At 44.7% G+C, this 21,255-nt stretch overlaps 1 protein-coding gene across 1 annotated transcript; it reads right to left on the bottom strand.

The window, feature by feature from the left end:
* Positions 1–286: 286 nt before the first annotated feature.
* EEF2KMT (eukaryotic elongation factor 2 lysine methyltransferase) lies at positions 287–16,287 on the bottom strand. Its single transcript, XM_056866517.1, has 8 exons — positions 16,162–16,287; positions 5,991–6,053; positions 5,662–5,742; positions 4,081–4,182; positions 2,770–2,903; positions 1,830–2,137; positions 656–805; positions 287–387 (listed from the first exon to the last, which is right to left on the bottom strand). Exons 1-8 carry the CDS (start codon positions 16,285–16,287, stop codon positions 287–289), a joined length of 1,065 nt encoding a protein of 354 aa, XP_056722495.1.
* Positions 16,288–21,255: the final 4,968 nt, after the last annotated feature.

Consider the following 21,255-nt stretch of genomic DNA (forward strand, 5'->3'; position numbering starts at 1 on the left):
TACCAGCATTCGTTTTAAGAAAATCCAGTCCCTAGCTCTTGAGATATGTTTAAGAGCTAAAGACCACAAACATAAGAAAACAGTACAGAAAGACACAAGATTATTAAAGTTCCCTTGGCAAAGATGATGACCATGTTAGTGGTGTATTCTCCCTCGTGATACATTAAACCAACGCTAAGGCACAAATAACTAGCGCTACCCACCAGCATCGGAATGCATGCTGGCATCTAGAACTGTTTCCCTGGCTTAAATTATTCCAATTATGCGGGGGGGGGGGGGGGGGAGCTTAAAGAAGCAATTTTAGAATTGTAATCTTAGTATTCTGGTCATATGGGAAAAAGTTCTTCCGGGGCCCAGGGACAACTTCCCATCTGATCCCAACGTGCTCTGGAAGAAGAGGCAGAAAGAAAATGTTACATGGCTGGTGCAGAAGAGTGTCGCCCAAATATCGTTGTCATCTTTCCACTGGTCGTGCCCCTTTCTGCCCAGCTATGCCTGAAACTCCTTTCTGGAAAACCAGATGATGCTCACAGGTAGGAACCTCACCATGCTCAGTAAAATGTTTTAATTCAGTCCAGCCCATCTATGCATTCTCTCTCTATGGAGCCCATCCACGAAGGTTGAAATAATGGTACACTTTGAAAGGGGTACATACCAAGCGCCCTTTGGAAATGGCAGTAAGTGTCTGGATTTCGACACGTAGAGGCGATGTAGATTTCTAGCAGGTTCCCAGCATCAGTGTAAGTGGGTAGTTGCCGCAACAGCGCAACCAGGGACTGCGTTAGGTTTGGATCGTATACCACGTCTAGCGGGGGGAAAAAAGAGAAGACAAGAATGGACAACTGAGAAGACAAAGAGATTATTTGGGAAAGACTTTTCTCTGCCTGAGATCTTGGTGAACTGCTTCCATTCAGAGCAGATAAGACTGAGTTAGATAGATGGACCAAAGGTCTGACTCAGCATAAGATGGCTTCGTATCTTCAGATCCCTTCTTCTTCAACTTGAAAATTCTATGTTGTTTTTTTTTCTCCCTTGTGCAAATTGAACCTTACTTTGGGACCATTTTCTCATTCCTGGCACCAAACTTGCCCCTATAATGAATGTATATTTCAGCATTTTATTTTGCATTAAGTGAATGCAAATGGCATATAATGTTTAAAAAATGGCATTAAAAAGTTTGAACAAATCAGGGACCCTGGCAACCAAAAAAGGGGGAAATGAAAATGATTAAGGCAGGTATCTCCGTACTCCCTTTCATCAACGATTATGCCCATGCAAAACAGAGAAAGTGGAAAGCAGAACATGTTCTGCCACAATGTCCCTTCTACAATGACATAAGATAGCAGTACATTCTCCCCATATTGTCATCCTTTCCTGGGAGATCAGAAAAAGCTAAAGTTTCCCTTCTCTTAGCAGACTCCTCTCAGGAGATAACCATTCAAGTAGCCAAAGTTTGCCTTCGGTCTAGTGGGATTCGTAAACGGCTGATTGAAAAACCTTTCCCCATAGTTCTTTCCTCCTCTTCTTCAAATCATCCCTCCCAGAATCAACTCTTATGATTTTATTTTATTATTTTAACCTGACTTTGATTTTCATTCAGAGCTGATATTGTATCGAAATAAACTTTATTTGGTTTGATTAAGCCCAACTTTTCCTAGAATGGCTGTCTTTTCTAGTGACTTGTCTTCTCATGACTCTTGTCTGACCTTCATATATATATATGTTTGCCTGTATGCACACACACTGAATCTGGCGTGCCAAACCCCTTAGATTGCATGGCCTCTTTGTTAAGTTACAGCAAAGTAGCTTTCATCCAGCCTGGAGCTTACCCGCGGCAACGATAACGTCCACTCTGAATTCTGCAAGTTGTTCTTTTGCACCCAAGTTCCAGTCAAGCTCAGCGACGGTTACGCAGGGACCCTGCGATTCATCCAGTTCTGCCTCATGGTATCTGCACTTCCCCCTGCCAAGACTGTAACATTCAGACTGCAGAAAAAAGCCGTTCAAGTAGATATTCTCCGACAACTCTTCTAGAACACTCTGGTGGAGATCGCTGAAGATATATGCCCTGGGGTGACAAGTTTTGCAAATTGCAATTCCCGTCAGGCCGGTCCCGCTTCCTAATTCCAAGATCCTCCTGAAAATTCAATAAAGACATTTTGTTTACATTTCCCCCTCCTTGCCTTCTCAGTCTCTTCTCTCTACTGCGCTAAATTGCTGCATCCTGCCAATATTATTGGCTTTATGTTGTTGATTTTTATAGTCTCTTTTTAATTTGTGTTTTCTTTTTTTTGGGTTTGTGCTGCTGCACGCTGCCTTGGGAATTTTGCATCAAGAAGTGGTTTAAAAGTAGCTGGAATAAATAATCCCCTGCTCTGCAACCGAAGAGCCCCACGGCACAGAGTGGAAGCTGCAGTACTGCAGTCCAAGCTCTGCTCACGACCTGAGTTTGATCCTGACGGAAGTTGGTTTCAGGTAGCCGGCTCAAGGTTGACTCCGCCTTCCATCCTTCCGAGGTCGGTAAAATGAGTATCCAGCTTGCTGGGGGTAAAGGGAAGATGACTGGGGAAGGCACTGGCAAACCACCCTGTAAACAAAGTCTACCTAGTAAACGTTGGGATGTGGAGTCACCCCATGGGTCAGTAATGACCCGGTGCTTGCACAGGGGACCTTTACCTTTTTACTGCAACCGATAGAAGTTCTATGGCTAAGCCTTGCCCTCTCTCTCTCCGCCCAAGCCCAGCCCAACACAACACGTGATTCATTTACCTGTTAGTGAAAACTGAAGGGTGTTCCAGTGCCCATTCGGCTAGGTAAAGGCCAGCATCCCATGTGACGAGGCCCGTGGTCCCTTGTGAAATGATCGCCACGTTTTCACGGACTGTAACAGAATCTCCTGAGGGCTGTAAGAAAACAATCACTAGCACAAGCCACGTGCCACACTAATTTAAAACAATGTTGTTTGTTTCATTCAAAAGGCATGTTTGAGCAATACTGGTCAGGACGGTGCACCACTGTACTATGCCTGACAACCCCCCCCCCAATTATTTAATGGATTTACTTTATTTATTACGCTGGTATGCTACCCTTCCTCCATGGGATTGTCGTTTAGCCTAATAACCACCCTACCAGGTAGCTAAGATTGGCTGCTAGGTAACTGTTCCACCTCCCACCTGGACTCTTCATAGAAGAAGTTCTACCATGTTAATGTCAGATAATAAAAACTAAGCCCATTTGTTTGTAAGCTGCCTCATACGGTAGGAGTGTCCAAAATGTATAAATAAAAGTAACAGGCAGAAAGCCAGTGCGATGGAGATTCACTATAAACGGGTTGTGCATGGTTAACAATATTCAGGATATTTGTGGTGCTGATTTAAAAAAGGTAAAGGTCCCCTGTGCAAGCACTGGGTCATTCCTGACCCCATGGGGTAACATCACATCCCGACGTTTACTAGGCAGACTTTGTTTACGGGGTGGTTTGCCAGTGCCTTCCCCAGTCATCTTTCCTTTACCCCCAGCAAGCTGGGTCCTTGTTTTACCGACCTCGGGAGGATGGAAGGCTGAGTCAACCTTGAGCCGGCTACCTGAAACCGACTTCCGTCGGGATCGAACTCAGGCCGTGAGCAGAGCTTGGACTGTAGTCCTGCAGCTTGCCACTCTGTGCCGATATTTCATATGGCTGTAAGCTTTGTTTTTATGCATTCAAAGCCACCTCACGTGCCATGGCAGAAAGGCAGGATATATATTTTGAAAATAATTTAAAAAGAGAACTGGATTTCTAACCCCAGACTTTTTTTTTTTTTTAAGTGGGAGCTAAATTCCTTAAAATCCTGAAGCTAGCTCCATGACTACAAGCCTTGAATGTCAGTCACTGTGAATCTTGATTGGCATTTTAAAGCATGCTCCAGGTGTGTGTGTGTGTGTGTGTGTTCTTATCTTAGGGGCAGGAAACTTGTTTCAGAAGCAAAGCACACCAGGGATCCCCAGATTTCTGCTTAGGGGTGTGTGTGTTAAGGGGCATAAAAGGTAGATATGTTGCATATCCTACAGTCAAGAAAACACAGATTTCTTTACATTTACCAAGATATAGCTTTTGTAACAGTGTGTAGAAGCTTCTGCATTGAAGATGTCACCGAGGGCTTCATATAGCTCGTCAAGAGGCTCAGCTGCCATACATTCATGCTGCACAAGAGACACATAGTCAATTTATGGCCTTAAGACGTCACACAGAGTTATACAATCACCCATTTTATTTCTTTCCTCATAACAGAGAACATGGTGCAATGAAACAGTAAACACAGTCATGCCCTGTGCTAAGGAGTGGGGGACAGATCGATACTCAGCACTGCACCAATAATGCCGTGCTGTCCAAAACAAGCCAGTGTTTTTTATCTTAGGACTGCAGTTTGCTTGTGAAAGCCAGTAACAGTATCATCCTCAAAAGGGTGTCGCCCAAGAGCTTCTTCCCCAAGAAAAAGCCTCTTTGTCGGAGCAGCTGGGAGGCAGAGGCATGGGGTTACCAGCTCCAGGCTGGGAAATAACTGGAGATTTTTGGGATGGAGCCTGAGGAGGGTGGGATATGGAGAGGGGAGGGACTTCAATGCCATAGAGACCAATTGCCAAAGCAGCCATTTCCTCCAGGCGAACTGATCTCTGTCACCTGGAGATCAGTTGTAATAGAAGACCATCTCCAGCCACCACCTGGAGGTTGGTAACTCTACAGAGGAAGCTGAAGCAAGGGGATAGATTATTTCCTTGTCTTGCCTCTAGCATCATCATGTTGGAACTGCACAACTTTAGACTGTGTTTGCAAGGAGTGCCCAAACTGTGTGCTTAATGGTACGCCAGTGAGTGTCACATAACTGAAAGGGTGCTGTTAGAAACAAACTAATGGAAATTAAGGAAATGCAGTCAGAGGAGGCTGCCTGTTGCATCTCTGCATAAGCTGCACAGATCTTTTCAAAAAGGAGGCAGGCTCAGAATATTGAGTCACGGAGAAGCACAGGAGTGACAGGGGAAGGGTAGCCGTTTGAGGAAGACAGGTAATTCTTCCTCTTACAGATGCTCAAAGTAAACCAAGTATGGCTTGCTATCTGCTCTTTATAAGGGGCTTGGAGACAGAGTCCAAGAAGAAGAAGAAGAGTTGGTTTTTATATGCCGACTTTCTCTACCACTTAAGGGAGACTGAAACCAGCTTACAATTGCCTTCCCTTCCCCTCCCCACAACAGGCACCCTGTGAGGTCGGTGGGGCTGAGAGAGCTCTAACAGAGCTGTGACTTGCCCAAGGTCACCCAGCAGGCTTCGTGTGTAGGAATGGGGAAACAGATCTAGCTCACCAGATTAGCTCCGCCGCTCATGTGCAGAAGTGGGGAATCCAACCCGGTTCTCCAGATCAGAGTCCACCACTCCAAACCACTACACCACGCTGGCTCTCAAGGAGGACATGCTCTCTTTGTTGTTGTCTGGCGAGGACAGAGGTGAGGAAGAAATGGGCAAAGACCAACCCTTTCCCTCCAGTTCTGAAGGCAAGGGTAATGGATGGCGGGTAATTTTCAGGAGTTTACGTCCCTAGGACTGCAACCTGGGTGTTACCTTAATCCCCCCCTCCTGCCAAAGCATATCTCTGCTACCAGAGGCTGATGGCTGAAAGTCCGTATTACCTGTTTTATGAGTTCTGACAAGAAGTACCTCCTATATTTCACCGAGGGGGGGTATTTCATGCACAGCGGGTGAAGGACGGTCTGAAACGATTGAAGAACGAATCGATTGAAATACATTGCGTATCCAGATGCCACACCCAAACGAGCATGAGCCTAGATTATTCCTTGGAGGACACGCTCTGTTCCATCTGGCTCTTCTTGTACTGAGAGTGAAGATCAGAAGCCGAGAGATTCTCCTTAGCAGTCCCCCACCCTTCCTGGTCTCAGTTCCCCCCCAATATTGGATTTGCAGACTAGTGTTCGATTAACAATAGATTTATTTTGTTTACCTTTTGCAAAATTGCCAGCAGTGGCGAGGAATCTTTTGAAATCCTTAGTGTCTCCGCAAGATCCTAAAAAAGTGAAATACAGAACGGTCAGAAAAAAAGAGCTACAAGATGGAGGCAGTTACTGAAAATGCTTGCGAATTGACAGCTGCTGATAGAAACTCTTCTCTCTTTCAGTCTTTCTTTCTTTTTTGGTCATTTCTTTCCTTCTTCCCATCATCTCTCCCCCCCGCCCATCGATGGCCAGACTAGGATCTAGAAGACCCAGGTTCGAATCCCTGCTCCTCGGCCGAACGTCCCCGGGTGACCTTGGGCTAGTCACAGACTCAGCCTGACTCACAGCATTGTTGTGAGCATAAAATGAAGGAGAGGAGAATGGCATAAGCTGTTTTTGGGTCCCCGCTGGGGAGAAAGTCAGGTATAAGTCAAGTAAATAAATAAATTTCTTCCATTGCACTTAGAAAAAGTTCCAGTGTGTCTGTTCTGGAATGTGTGTGTGTGTGTGTGTGGGGAGGGTTGAATAAATTGCAGCGACTCTATGTGTCGTGTATGTGTGCAGGGTTCAGAATAAACCCTGCCGTATCATCTATAGTTTTAGCAAAATAACAGTTTATGAAATCCTGGATATTAATCAATGTATTCATAGAATCATAGTTAAAAGGGACCACCAGGGTCATCTAGTCCAACCCCCTGCACAATGCAGGAAATTCACAACTACCTCCCCCCACACACACACCCAGTGCCCAGAAGATGGCCAAGGTGCCCTCCCTCTCATGAACTGCCTAAGTTCATAGAATCAGCATTGCTGACAGATGGCCATCTAGCCATCCATGTAGTGGCTGAAGAATATTATGAAGTAGTCTTACATATGCTAATAGCCTATACTTTTGTTAGGGAAACACAGGAAATCACACACAATGCAAGCCGAGTAAGCACCATTGAGTAGACTTCAGTTGGATTCTGAGTTACCCCCATTTAGGACTGAACTAAGAAGTTTCACAAAAGAGGATGGTTTTTTTTTAAAGCATGGGATCTAATTTAGCCAAGTGAGTAAAATGAATGGTGCTTCCAAGTTGATAACTGTAAACTAAAACCTGGCAATCCATAATTCAATTTATATTACAGGGAGATGAATTGGGGGACACATTTTTACAGAAGACCCATCTGCTTGTGATCCTGAGACATTGGAACATGCATTATGTAGAATGCTGCAATCGTGATAAACATTTAAAATTCAGATTGAAGAGATGACTAACGCTTCTCGCATTTGTGTCATGCTTCCACATGTTGCAAAGACTTCCCATAAATTCTCTTGCAATAATGTTTGCAACGGCCTTACAGGATGCTTATATCCTTCAATTGAATTTCCATCTGTGCTGGATTCTTTCGATAATTTGCATCTTATCGTACCCTATTGTATTCATGTATATCTATTCACTTTTTTGCACCTTTTTCACTTTATAAAAAGCCTTACTTTATTATTATAGTCGTAAGTGCTGTTGTGGATCTTTTCCATTACCGTTGCAGCACTGAGCCTTGTTTGTCTCCAGGATTACCTGGAGGTTGGCAACCCTACTCATATAGCACAGTGGTTCCCAACCTGGGGTACACGTACCCTCAGGGGTACAAACCTGGACGTTTAGGGGTACGTGAGGGGAACAAAGAATCATGGTGGGAAAAAGGCATTTGAAATAACAGTAACGATACTGAATACAAGCATTTTGGTCATTTGAGGGGTACAATGGATGGAAACGGGCTACCAAGTGAAAAAAGATTGGCAACCGCTGATATAGCGCCTACGTGCCCAATGGAGTAACAGATAGCAGCACTTTTGAAGTGTTAACTGAAGTAAAAGTTGTTACTGAGGGAGAAGCAACCATTTTAAAACTAGCAAGGCGCTGGTTTTTATGACAGGGGCTTCCCCAACCTCGCTGAGCCTTTCAGGGTCAGGAGCCGCTCCAAAATGGCGGCCGCAGCAGCGCCCAAACACAAAATGGCAGCCGGCAGGGAACCGGCCCCCGGCCTTCAGGAAAGCGATGGCCTTTTTGGGGCGATAACGTTTCCTAACGACAGGGAGGGTCGGCATCCAGCACAGCCGCCGGGCGAGGCTGCCAAGCCAGAGGTGGAAGGCGGTTTAGGGCAGGCGGCGAGGGTTGCCAACTGCTCGGAGGACAAAAGAATAAAATGAAATCCTTTGGCTTTAAGGATGGCTTAATGGGCTGCTAATGGCCAGGTGATGCCGTTTTGCCTCAGTGCCCGGACGAACGCCACACGTTGGAGCCTCCATTAAAAGGGCCGGGCATGTCCCCCTCCCTCCAGGCCGGTTGGCAACCTGAGCGGCTGCACACCTGTGCGGGAGGCGCTCAGGACTGCCTCCGTCCGCCTGCCAGCGCCTTTCCCCCCTTTCCGTTCTGCCCGAGTCCTTTTTGAGGCGAGTCTTTATGGGGGGAAAAAAACAACAACCTTGACGTCCTGCGCAAAGGACGGGGAAATGGGGGGGGGGAAACAGTTATGCATGCAAAGGGGGAGGTTAAAGAGGAAAATCTGTGACAGTCCTGAGGTAAAAGTTGTGCGGTCTGAGGTAAACGTTGTGCGGTTTCGCTTTAGGGTTGCCAGCCTCCAGGTACCAGCTGGAGACCTCCCGCTCTTGCGACTGACCTCCAGCTGACGAGAGACCGGTTCCCCTGGGGGAAACGGCCGCTTGGGCCGTTGGACTCTATGGCGTCGAAGCCCCTCCCCTCCCTCCTCAGGCTTTGCCCCAAAAACCTCCCGCCGGTGGCAAATAAGGACCTGGCAACCCTATTTCGCTTCCTGGAGTGTTTTTAAAGGCTATAATGAAGCATAGGCCTCTGTTATCAGAGCCGCTTTTTAAAATATCTATCTATAAATTACATATTTATTATATAGATACTATATAATATTATCTATTTAATAAATGTAGAGTCCCTCCCTTTCTATAGGCTCTGGTAATAAGAGGTGTATACATCATATAATGAAGTATAGGCCTCTGTTACCAGAGCTGCTTTTTAAAATATCTACCTATAAATTACATATTTATTATATAGATACTATATAATATTATCTATTTAATAAATGTAGAGCACCTCCCTTTCCATAGGCTCTGGTAATAAGAGGCGTATACATCATATAATGAAGTATAGGCCTCTGTTACCAGAGCCGCTTTTTAAAATATCTATCTATAAATTACATATTTATTATATAGATACTATATAATATTATCTATTTAATAAATGTAGAGCCCCTCCCTTTCCATAGGCTCTGGTAATAAGAGGCGTATACATCATATAATGAAGTATAGGCCTCTGTTACCAGAGCTGCTTTTTAAAATATCTATCTATAAATTACATATTTATTATAAAGATACTATATAATATTATCTATTTAATAAATGTAGAGCCCCTCCCTTTCCATAGGCTCTGGTAATAAGAGGCGTATACATCATATAATGCATAGGCCTCTGTTACCAGAGCTGCTTTTTAAAATATCTATCTATAAATTACATATTTATTATAAAGATACTATATAATATTATCTATTTAATAAATGTAGAGCCCCTCCCTTTCTATAGGCTCTGGTAATAAGAGGCGTATACATCATTTTATATAGTGATGGATGGATGGATGGATAGATGGATAGATGGAGTGGAAGTGTTATTAAAGCCATCTGGACCCTGTGGTCGGTCTTAGGTTTTAAATGGTTCAATTTAGATTGTCTTGTACATATTAACTATTTTATATTGTTGTATATTATTATGATAACAGACATAACTGGACTGTGTCTTTGGAAGCCGTGTCTGAGCCCTACCTGGTAGGGATAGAGCAGGGTAAAAACCGAATAATAACTATAAAAATCTAATAATATCTATAAATTAGATGTGTAATGTATAGATAATTTAAAAAGCAGCTCTGGGCTATATTTCATCAAGGCCTTTAGAAGAACTTTAGGAAGTGAAACCACCCGACGTTCGCCTCAGGACTTCCCCAATTTTTATATCTTCCCTTTTCGGTATATAACTGTTATTTCCATTTATGCCTATGAGGAGACCATATATGATTTGGGCAACCTGTGCCCATTCTAGCCACTCTCATTGGGTCATCACTATTTCACCACTATGAACCAATGGGCTTGCAGCCTGAGAAGTGGTGGGCAGTGATAGGCTGAAGGCTCTTGGCCCAGAGACTATATAAAGCAAGACACAGCATGGCACTCAATCCGAAATGAATAGCAGCTGCTAGAAGGATGGCCCTTATGATGGGAAGAAAGCAGTCAGGTAAACCAACTGCTTTAGTTCCAGTGTCTCCAGAGATGGTTTCTTCAGTATCTATAGGCACCAAGCAAGAGCCTGCCCAGAAAAGTCTTCAGAGCATCCCAAGCAAGAAGCACTGTAAGCCCTAACTTAAGGGGGAGGGAAAGTAACTACTGGGCCTCAATGAATGAATTAGAAAAGGGAAGGCTATCTCCTTTAGTCAGGGTAATTTGCAAAGGGATTACTAAAGTGGTATATGCACATTACAAATGTTGACTTCAGCCACCATATTATCCTATTGCTTTGCTTGGCAGGTTCTCTAGATGGAGTGACTCTTCTACAGGGGAAAGAGCCATGTAAGTTACAGGAAGGCTTCAAACTTCACTTGAGAGGACTGGTAAGTTACATGCTGTTACCTTTATAATTTGAGTAAATGATTCCTAAACTAGGGTGGAATGAGGCCTTCCTTCAAAAAGCTCGGGGTGGTATATGTGGTTCTTCCTCTTATTTTCACAGCAACACTGCAGGGCGGGGTAGGCCGAGAGAGTAACAGTAAGTTCCTAAGGAGTTAATTCACAGTGGCCTTGTTAGTCCGCCTGCAGTAGTAGAAAAGGGCAAGAGTCCAGTAGCACCTTAAAGACTAACAAAAATATTTTCTGGTAAGTTATGAGCTTTCGTGAGCCACAGCTCACTTCTTCAGGTATCTACTATTCAGGTATCAGGTATATTCAGGTATCAGGTAACTTCTTCAGGTATCTGAAGAAGTGAGCTGTGGCTCAAGAAAGCTCATACCCTACCAGAAAATATTTTTGTTAGTCTTTAAGGTGCTACTGGACTCTTGCCCGTTCCTAAGGAGAGTTACTCCAGTCTAAGCCCATTCATTTCAATGGGCTTAGGCTGGATAAACTCTCCATAGGACTGCACTGTATGTGGCCCATGTTTGCTGAGCATGCATCAAGTTACAAGCAGGAATTCAAACTCAGGTTTCCCTAGTCTCAGTTCCATGCACTAGCTATGGCACCATGCTGCTTTTTCCAGCATCAAGTCAGTGTCCTTTTGAACAGGCCCATCCTAGGTGTAGTTTTTTGGTCACAATGTTGAAAAGGGGCTTTTATTACCATCAGTGTGAACAGTTGGGTATTTATTGAGATTTCTAACCCAGCCCTCAATTCTGGGCCAGGCCAGGCTCAGGATGGGTTAACAACAAGGTAAAAACATTAACAGTAAGATCATAGTTCATCTATTTGTGGGAAGAGGGCTTGCTCATGCTAGGATAACCTTTGCATAATGCACTGTTTTGCTCTCCTCCCTAGTGAGAACTGTGTTGCCATGTGTTTTAGCTCATGTGTTAAGGGCATTTAAAAAGGTGGACTCCCTCTTTAAAAAATTTTAACCCATCAAAGCCTTTACATGGCTGCAGTTCATTTGCACTAGAAAGTACCGTTGCAGTGAAGGCAATATTTTGCCTTCTGTGCTCAGTACTGGGCGGCCTGGACTATGTTGGGGAAGAATAGTAGCTTTTCAATTCCAAAATAGCAGCCCCCCATACAAGTGATTTTTTAAACTAATGTGGGAGTAGGTAAAAGGGTGGTGTTTAAGCAAACCCAGTGTCCTCCTGACATCTGTTATCAATCCTGAATTATTCAGGAGAGCACTTTTACATAAGGCCATATTATAGTGGAATGGTCAGGAACATGCCTTAATAAAGGAAAATGTTCTGGGGATTACACTACTGTGTTAAAATATTGTGTACCACCTATTTCTGTATGCATTATCCTGTGAAATTTCTGCATTGTTTGGCATGTTAATATTTGTTTTGTCAGCTTTCTGCCATCCTAATCCTATTACATTGCTTGTTGGAGGTCCCATCCTGTTGATTGCATTGACTTACACTATGTGAACTGCATTGAGCCTTAGCGAGAAAGTGATAAATAATACCAAGCTACCTCTGATTGGCATGGCTCCACCCTCTGTTCAGTATCATTGTGCCATGGTCGAGTTTTGGGCAACTGGAGCTGAACCCTAGAAACAGCTAGTAGGCGGTAGGGTCTAGGATGCTGGTATAAGACTAGGGAGACCTAGGTTCAAATTACTGAGCCATAAAGCTCACTGACCTTGGCCCATTCACTCGGAGTCACTGTACCCTAAGGGGAGGGGCTGTGGCTCAGTGGTAGAGCATCTGCTTGGCATGCAGAAGGGCCCAGGTTCAATCCCCGGCATCTCCAATTAAAGGGACCAGGCAAGTAGGTGATGTGAAAGACCTCTGCCTGAGACCGTGGAGAACCGCTGCCGGTCTGAGTAGACAATACTGAATTTAACGGACCAAGGGTCTTGTGTACTTCTCAGGGTGGCTATGAAAGAGGAGAGGAGGACAACCAGGTAATGCCCCCACCCCCAGCTCCCCAAAGGAAGGAATAGGTTTGGGAAAGAGAAAGAGACGTAATACTACCAAGAGAGTTTTGCTACTCAGCTGGAGCAATAACAGTAGACTAAGCAAAAGAAAGTAATGAGCAAAGAGATCTTAATTCTATACACCACTCGCATATGTATCAGCATTTGCCACAACGCTGTTCTGCTGGAAATTTTCTCCCCACGGATTGCGTTCCTGAAATTGACTTTGTGCTCTAAATCACAAAACGCTACAGGCAGATGAGCTGAAATGCCTGGCGACGAACGGCTGGGGAAAGGGGAAAAATCAGTCTCAATAATTTTACTTTGAATTAACCTTCCCCCCGCCTTTTCCCCTTTTTGCATTTAACGTAATAGTTTCTGCTACTTCCAAGTCACGAAGAGAAACGTTGAGCCCTGAGATGGTAGAAAGGAACACCTACAACCACTCCTCATATATGCTTGGTGGATCAAGCTGAGACTGGAGACCAAACTATATGAGTATGTTGCATATTTCACTCATTTCTTATTTCATGTAGAGCAGTCATGCACATGAACATTTGATCATGCTGTTCTGCTTCATGGGGAAAACGTTATGGGCTTGTAACTATGTTCCTCCCAGTTTCCCCCCTCTTCTTGGTATCCCATGGGATTTTGTGAATCTGCACACCAGGCCAGCATTTGAATCGCCTAGCTCACAGCTGGCAATCCTGGCCCCTATACTAAATGGCATGGTATAGTGGTTAGAGGATTAAACTAGGCCAAGGGAGACCCAGACTAACGAGGGGGTGGGACTTCCTGTTAGGAAAACAGCATGCAGGGGGTTCAATGTATTTAATTACTAGCTTTTGAAGCCTCCATACTGATCGTCACAAAAGTTTCTTGATGACCTGACCCAAGATGAACAGGCTCCGGTTTATACTGCATCCTTCTTTAAGCCGAACGCCATCCATGCCTGTTTGGTGCGCTAGCTCCCTGCCAGGTCTGCCAAATTCAAGTGAGACCACGACAAAGAGAAGACCGATGCTTCCAATTCAAACTGACAGGGCTGTCACAGTTTGAGTTGGAAGCATCGGTCTTCTCTTTACATTCACGATTGTCTTCAATGCTTGCGTGGGACGTTTGGATTAAGAAAGATCCCCCTGAAAAAGCATATGCGAAACGGGTAGGGGCAATTTGTGATTTTAATTCATCTAGGGCTGTTTTATCTGATTTTATTATTGTATTGTATATTTTTTGGGGCTATACTTAAAACGGACTTTAACAGATATGCCAAGGGTTGTGGTCGATGCTGCTTGTTGTATTTTGTATCTTGTTTGTGTTTTTTGTACTTGTGTATCATGTTCTAGTGCAAGTTTGCATTTATAGATTTATGAATTGTATTTGAGCAGCTCATTGGGAGTAATTCTCAGTACAGCATAGGGTTCCTCTTTGATTTAGCCAGTTTGAATTGGAAGCATCAGTCTTCACTTTGCATTCGATTGTTTTCATTGCTTGCGTGGGAAGCTTGGATTAAGAAAGATCCCCCTGAAGAAGCGTATGCGAAACATGTAGGGCTGTTTTAATGTATTGTTTTATCTGATTTTATTATTGTATTGTATATTTTATAGATTATGTGAACCGCTCTGAGCCTGGTGTTGCTGGGGTACATCGGGTTATAAATTTGACGTAATAATAATAATAATTCAATTATTAAATACTTCCCCCTTGAACAAATGCTGTTTTTTTTGTCTCCGTACTGCTACTACACAGCAGGTCTTTTATTATATGGATTTCCATGTATGAGATGCGGAGTAAGGACTCCCTATCAGGAATTCTGCAGATTGTCTTGAAGACATCTTCAATTGTCACGGGTAAAATCCCTGGAGCACTCCATGCCCCCAGCATCGTATAGGTTTTGTCTGAAGCAGTCTGGCCCTACAGAACTCTCCTGTTGGCTGTCCCCAGTTCGGGATCACCCATCCAAATACTGGCCAGAGTTAACCCTGCTTAGAGCCAGGGTGGTGTAGTGGAGCGGTGGAGTCTGATCTAGAGAACCGGGTTTTATTTTCCACTCTTGCAGATGAGCGGCGGAGGCTAATCTGATGAACTGGATTTGTTTCCCCACTCCTTCGTGTGAAGCCAGCTGAGTGACCTTGGGCTAGTCACAGCTCTCTTAGAGCTCTCTCAGCCCCACCTACCTCACAGGGTGTCTGTTGTGGGGAGGGGAAGGTGATTGTAAGCCAGTTTGAGTCTCCCTTAAGTGGTAGAGAAAGTCAGCATATAAAAACCAACTCTTTTTCTTCTACAGCGAAGCATATGCACCCAATAATGTCACATATACCCAAAATACATTTTCAATGCAACACAACTAAATGTTATTAACTTCTTGGTTGCATGCATTGAAAAACTAAAATAAAATGCCTTCTGAGCACACTGAGAGGTGCAAAGTAGACCCTCTCCACACAAAAAAAATCCCAAACCAGCAGGAGGGAGAGGTGTTGTGTGAAATGAACGTGTGGCTCTTGAGTCCACAGAACTCTTAAGGTTCAGAGTCAGATTTATTGATTTGTCAACTGATGGCTGAACCAGACAGGAAAGTGGCTAAGAGCAAGAAATGCAGCTGTGGCAGGCATCTTCAGAGGAGTAACACTGAAGGACAGTGTCTCTCAGTGTCAAGTGTGTAGGAAGAGAAATATAGAGTCAGAAAGGGGTTGGGTTTGAGCTGAATCATTGTCCTGGAAAAAGTATCAAAGTATCAAAAAGATACTTACAGGACAATGATTAGCACATTACTTTGGATCAAAAGTATCAAAAAGATACTTACAGGACAATGATTAGCACATTACCTTGGATCAAAAGTATCAAAAAGATACTTACAGGACAATGATTAGCACATTACCTTTGATACTTTTTGCAGGACAATGATTCAGCTCAAACCCAACCCCTTTCTGACTATATTTTACTCTTCCTGCACATTTGACACTGAGAGACACTGTCCTTCAGTGAAGATAATTCACAGTGGGTAGCCGTGTTAGTCTGTTTGCAGTCGTCAAAAAGGGCCAGAGTCCAGTAGCACCTGAAAGCCTAACAAAAAATATTTTCTGGTAGGGTACGAGCTGTGAAGAAGTGAGCTGTGGCTCACGAAAGCTCATACCCTACCAGAAAATATTTTTGTTAGCCTTTAAGGTGCTACTGGACTCTTGTCCTTCAGTGTGACTCCTCTGAAGACGCCTGCCACAGCTGCTGGTCAGGAAAGGAAACACCAAGGCCACGGTCACCCAGCCCGGAAAACCTACAATTTTCCATTGAGCCGCGTAGACCAATCTTGCAGTCTGCAGGGGAGTTTTTGACGGTGGGTGGGTGGGTGGCAAGCCGGCTCCTAGATCCCCCCCCACCCCCACCCACCAAGCACCCTTTGCACTACCCAGAAAACCCACGCGCGCGCCCGAGCGCCTTTGCAAAGCCCTTCTCCTCCGTCGGGCGCGCCTGCTTTCCTTTTGCGCAGGCGAGCGCGCCTGGGCACGCGCCCGAGCTCACCTTCCAGGGGAGATGGGCCACGCGCCTCCCGGCCAGGAAGCCACGCTGGAAGGCGAGCTCCAGCCGCTCCTCTGGGGCCTCCTCTTCCTCCTCCTCCCCAGCCTCCGCTGGCCGCTTTTCCGCCATCGGCTCCTCCTCCGTGCGCTGAGCCTTTGCGCAGGGGAAGGGCCGCGCGCGGAAAGAGCAGCGCGGGGGGGGGGTCGTCTAGCATTTGGCCCCAGCCCCCTTTTGCATGGCAAGACCGTGCCCAGTGGCTGTCGCTTCCTCAAGCCACAGCCCCCCCCTGCCACCCCGTCTCCGCCCCTTGGTTGTCTGGGATGCATTTGCAAAAGGGGCGGTTCCCTTCGCTTTGGGCATACGCAGAGAGGGGTGCCAATCTCCAGCTGGTTCCTATGGAACCACATGGGTCCTTAAACTTGCTTCTATCTATATCAGGGGTTCCCAGCCTTTTTTTTGGACCAGGGACCACTAGGACTTTTTTGTTCGGTGCGGGGACCCCAAGGTTCAAAATAAAAATCCCGAGGATTTGAAAATAAACTTTAATCGTAACTGTTAGTTAAACGTTAAACTTAGGATAATATTTGAATATATATTTTTATAATAGAGAACTTTTAATTGAAAATATTAATTTATTATGGGGTTATAACTTTGTTTCGCAGACCTTAATTTAGTTCTCGCGGACCCCTGGGGGTCCACGGACCCCTGGTTGGGAACCAGTGATCTATAGGAACTCAAGACAGTAAGGCTAGGAAAAGTTGAGGGCAGCAGGAAAAGAGGAAGACCCGACAAGAGATGGATTGACTCGGTAAAGGAAGCCAGGGCCCTCAGTTTGCGAGATCTGAGCAAGGCTGTCAAATATAGGACGTTTTGGAGGGCATTGATTCATAGGGTCGCCATGAGTCGGAAGAGACTTGACAGTGAAGTGCCGGTAAACTTCATATATATGGGAAAACATATATTCTGCACACACATGGAAGCTTTGGGAACGTTGGCATCCACAACTATAAGAAGCCAACAGATTACGTACTTGCCTGGTACGGGCTTTCCCCAGTAGAGAAAAACGGTGTCTTACCTTCACTGTTAGGAATGTGGATCACAAGACCAAGTGCTTAGAGACAGCCTCGGGCAATAGCTATAGGCTATTCTAATGAGATATTGGAGTAGACACCCAATGTGCATTGAATCTACGCAATTGTAACGCCCCTGACCAGAAGTGATAAAGGTTCTTACAATCCTTTGTTCAGGTGTGGGTCGCCATGAGTCGGAAGAGACTTGACGGCACTTAACACACACACACACAGTCTATTGTATGTGCTGTCCCCCCCCGTTTGATGTATGGTTTTGCGTGTGATAGTTTTTATTGATGTTAGTACTTTGTATATAATTTGATATTCAATATGCATATCAGAATTTGTGGTCCACGTTGCTGTTTCTTTTTTGCTTAATTCCCTTTATAAGCACGTTATTGTATTTTTTTGCTTCCTTTTCCAGTCTCCAGGTGGTGGCTGGAGATCTCCCGCTCTTCCATCTGATCTCCAGGTGTCAGTAGGGTAGCCAACCTCCAGGTGGTGGCTGGGGATCTCCCGCTATTACAACTGATCACCAAATGACAGTGATCAGTTCACCTGGAGAAAATGGCCACTTTGGCAATTGGACTCTATGGCATTGAAGTCCCTCCCGTCTCCAAACCCCGCTTTCCTCAGGCTCCGCCCCAAAAATCTCCAGATATTTCCCAACCCAGAGCTGGCCACCCTATATACAGAGTGTGGGCCCTGTGCACGTTTGGCTCTTGAGGATAGGGTTGCCATCTCTGGGTTGGGAAATACCTGGAGATTTGGGGGTGGAGCCTGAGGAGGGAAAGTGGTGTATAATGCTATTGTGTCCACTTTCCAAAGCAGCCATTCTTTTCCGGGGAACTGATCTCTTTTGTAATGCTAGGAGATCTCCAGCTACCCAGCAACAATTGGGGAGGGGCTGTGGCTCAGCGGTAGAGCCTATGCATGGCATGCAGAAGGTCCCAGGTTCAATCCCCGGCCTCTCCAGTTAAAGGGACCAGGCAAGTAGGTGATGTGAAAGACCTCTGCCTGAGACCCTGGAGAGCTGCTGCCGGTCTGAGTAGACAATACTGACTTTGACGGACCAAGGGTCTGATTCAGTAGAAGGCAGTTTCAGGTGTGTAAATTGGAGACTGGCAACCCTACTTGTGGGTAGGAAGGAGAATAGCAAAGTAGAGATTGTGACTGGGTCCGATGTCCTGTGCTTTCTCTCCACCCCCGCAAATGGCACTTCCCTTCCTCCATGGTGGCAAATGAATTATGGTGCATTTCTCAATAGAGTTCCATTCTTATAAGCCCAGAGAAGTCAACGTGAATAACTCTGTTTAGGTTTACACTCGGCAAAACGTTGCCGAGGTTCGCTTAGGTGTAACTGGTTTGAGAGGGTGGCCCTGTTGGTCTGCAGTGGAACAGTTAGATTCTAGTCCAAGAGCACATTAGAGATCAGCAAAAATTTTCAACGTATAAACTTGTATCTGACACAGGGAGCTTTGACTCTGAAAAGCTTGTACCCTCCCTGAACTTTGGTCCTAAAGGTGCTACTGGACTCAAATCTTAACTATTTTTGGTGTAGGTGCCTCTGCCCACATCCAGCTTCTCAGAGCCAGCATGGTGAGGTGGTTAAGAGCGGTGGTTTGGAGCGGCAGAGGCTAATCTGGAGAACTGGATTTGTTTCCCCACTCCTCCACATGAATCCAGCTGGGTGACCTTGGGCTAGTCACAGCTCTCTTAGAGCTCTCTCAGCCCCACCTACCTCTCAGGGTGTCTGTTGTGGGGAAGGGAAGGTGAGTGTAAGCCGGTTTGATTCTGCCTTAAGTGGTAGAGAAAGTCGGCATATAAAAACCAACTCTTCTTCTTCTTACTTTTGTTTCTCTCATTCCACTGTGACTTTCCTTATTGCCTGTTTCTACCATACAACCCAAGCAATAATGTCTAAACACAAATTTGGATGTGGGCGTGGAGAGAAGTATGGCTAACCAGCTGTAATGGTATCCTCAGCTGCAAAGCTACCCACATCTTCCTACCTATAGACTGGCTATTCTGTAATACTATTTAATTGAGATTTGTAAGACTGTGCAGCATTTTATTCATTTAGGGCTTGATCGAGACCAAGGTCGTCTTTCCACCTAAAGGTGTTAAATTGGTATGGCAAAGCAATAAATTTTTTTGTGACTGCTGATTATTGCTTCTGAGATTGATTGCTGAGTTTATTTCTTCTGCCCAAGTTGGTCATCCTTGGTTTGGGAGCAATTTGCATTCAGATCAAAGACTTTTTGGATTGCCATAAACTGCCTTTTGGTTTTGAAAAACATCCTGCCAGTTTTAAAAAATGAAATAAAAATGTTACATCTTGGCTGGAAATATCACAGCTGACAGTTTTTTAAAAGAAGAGATTTCATACCGCTCACTCTGGTAAAGCTGTTTATGAAAAGCCTATTGCTTTCCCATTTCACAGTCCACAAAACCAGCAAAAAAAACCATATGTGCAATCTTTGAAAATGTGCTTTGAATGGGTGCCTTTCGCTGCTGCTCGTGCAGATCCTTGTGGCTTCTGACAGATTGTCCAAGGCGTTTCTGGATGCTTTTTACCAGAGATAGATGATACGCTTAATAAAACATCTGCTATGCTATTGTTAATTAGGAACTGAACATGTTTGCTATGCAAATGTAAAAAGAACTCACAGCTACAAGTATATATTTCAAGCTATAGGTGTCAAATGGTGAACGTGAGAAAACAGTGCATCAGCTTCATTGGGTGTCTAATATTTTGGAAGAGGAAGGAAAGAGCCTTATCTGCTCCTTCCACACCATGCATAACTTTATAAATCTCTACCATGTTCCACTTGAGCCATCTTTCCTAGACTGAAAAGCCCCAAATTTTACACACATACATAAAATGTGGACTACAGTGGAGGAACAATTGATTTTTTTAAAGGGGAAAAGAGAAAATTAAGGAGCAAAATGTAATTATTGCTATTTTTCCTGGGTATGAGGTGCATTTTTCAGTGTGGCTGCTTAAGGCATGCTCCTGCTATGCGGTAGTAGTTCTTGTTGTTGGGGAGTGTCCCTTCAACGGCCCAACAAGGAGGAAGACAAAATGAAAATTGTATGAGACTTTTTATTGTGTCACAGGCAAACAATAAAAAAAGAGAGAAAACCGGGCATTCATAATTGCTGGCTGATTGAATTGAAGAGGAAGTTTTATACATATACATGTTTACTCGAACGCTTTCACGGAACATAATAATGCTTGCGTTGATATTTCATTTCCAGCATAATCAATGGGTGAGTGAAATGCAACTAAATTATGACTCGGAAATGAGCGTTCCGGTGTTTTTATTGAGGTTTTTGGCGCGCGAGTGTGATTTGTGAAGATGCGGATATCTTACGGGAGTGACAAACAAAACTTCAGTGTCATTTGCTAATCTTCTTTCTACGATAATGGTGTTGCATTTTTCTACTCAGCGTAGATAACATCCATTTAATATAAAATATGTAGAAAAATAGAACGCCAGCATTTGAGGGAGAAGGCTAGGTTAGAATTCTTTAAAGCCTTACATGGCTTGGGGCCTGGTTATCTGAAGGACCATCTTTTCCCATATGTCCATATGTCTGGCACCTGAGGGTATGGTTGCCAGCTCTGGGTTGGGAAATACCTGGTGATGGAGCCTGAGGAGGGCAGGGTTTGGAGAGGGGGAGGAACTTCAGTGGGGTCTAATGCCTTAGAGTCCACCTTCCAGCCATTTTCACCAGGGGAACTGATCTCGCCTTGAGATCAGTTATCCTCCCAGCTGATCTTCAGCCACTGGGAGGTTGGCAACCCTACTGGAACTAGTAATGCTAATGGTGCATACCTGGGAAGAAAACCTGTCTGAGGTTTGCCATCCCTAAATCATTAGGCACATAGCTTGTGAAGCCAACTGAGTAGCCTGGAGAGCCAGCATAGCACAGTGGTTAGATAGTTGAATTAGAGCCTAGAAAACCCAGCTTCAGATCTCAGTGGGAGACCCTGAGCCTAGGATTGCCAGGTCCCTCTTGG

The sequence above is a fragment of the Euleptes europaea genome, chromosome 21, assembly GCF_029931775.1.
Source record: "Euleptes europaea isolate rEulEur1 chromosome 21, rEulEur1.hap1, whole genome shotgun sequence".
Classification (NCBI taxonomy): domain Eukaryota; kingdom Metazoa; phylum Chordata; class Lepidosauria; order Squamata; family Sphaerodactylidae; genus Euleptes; species Euleptes europaea.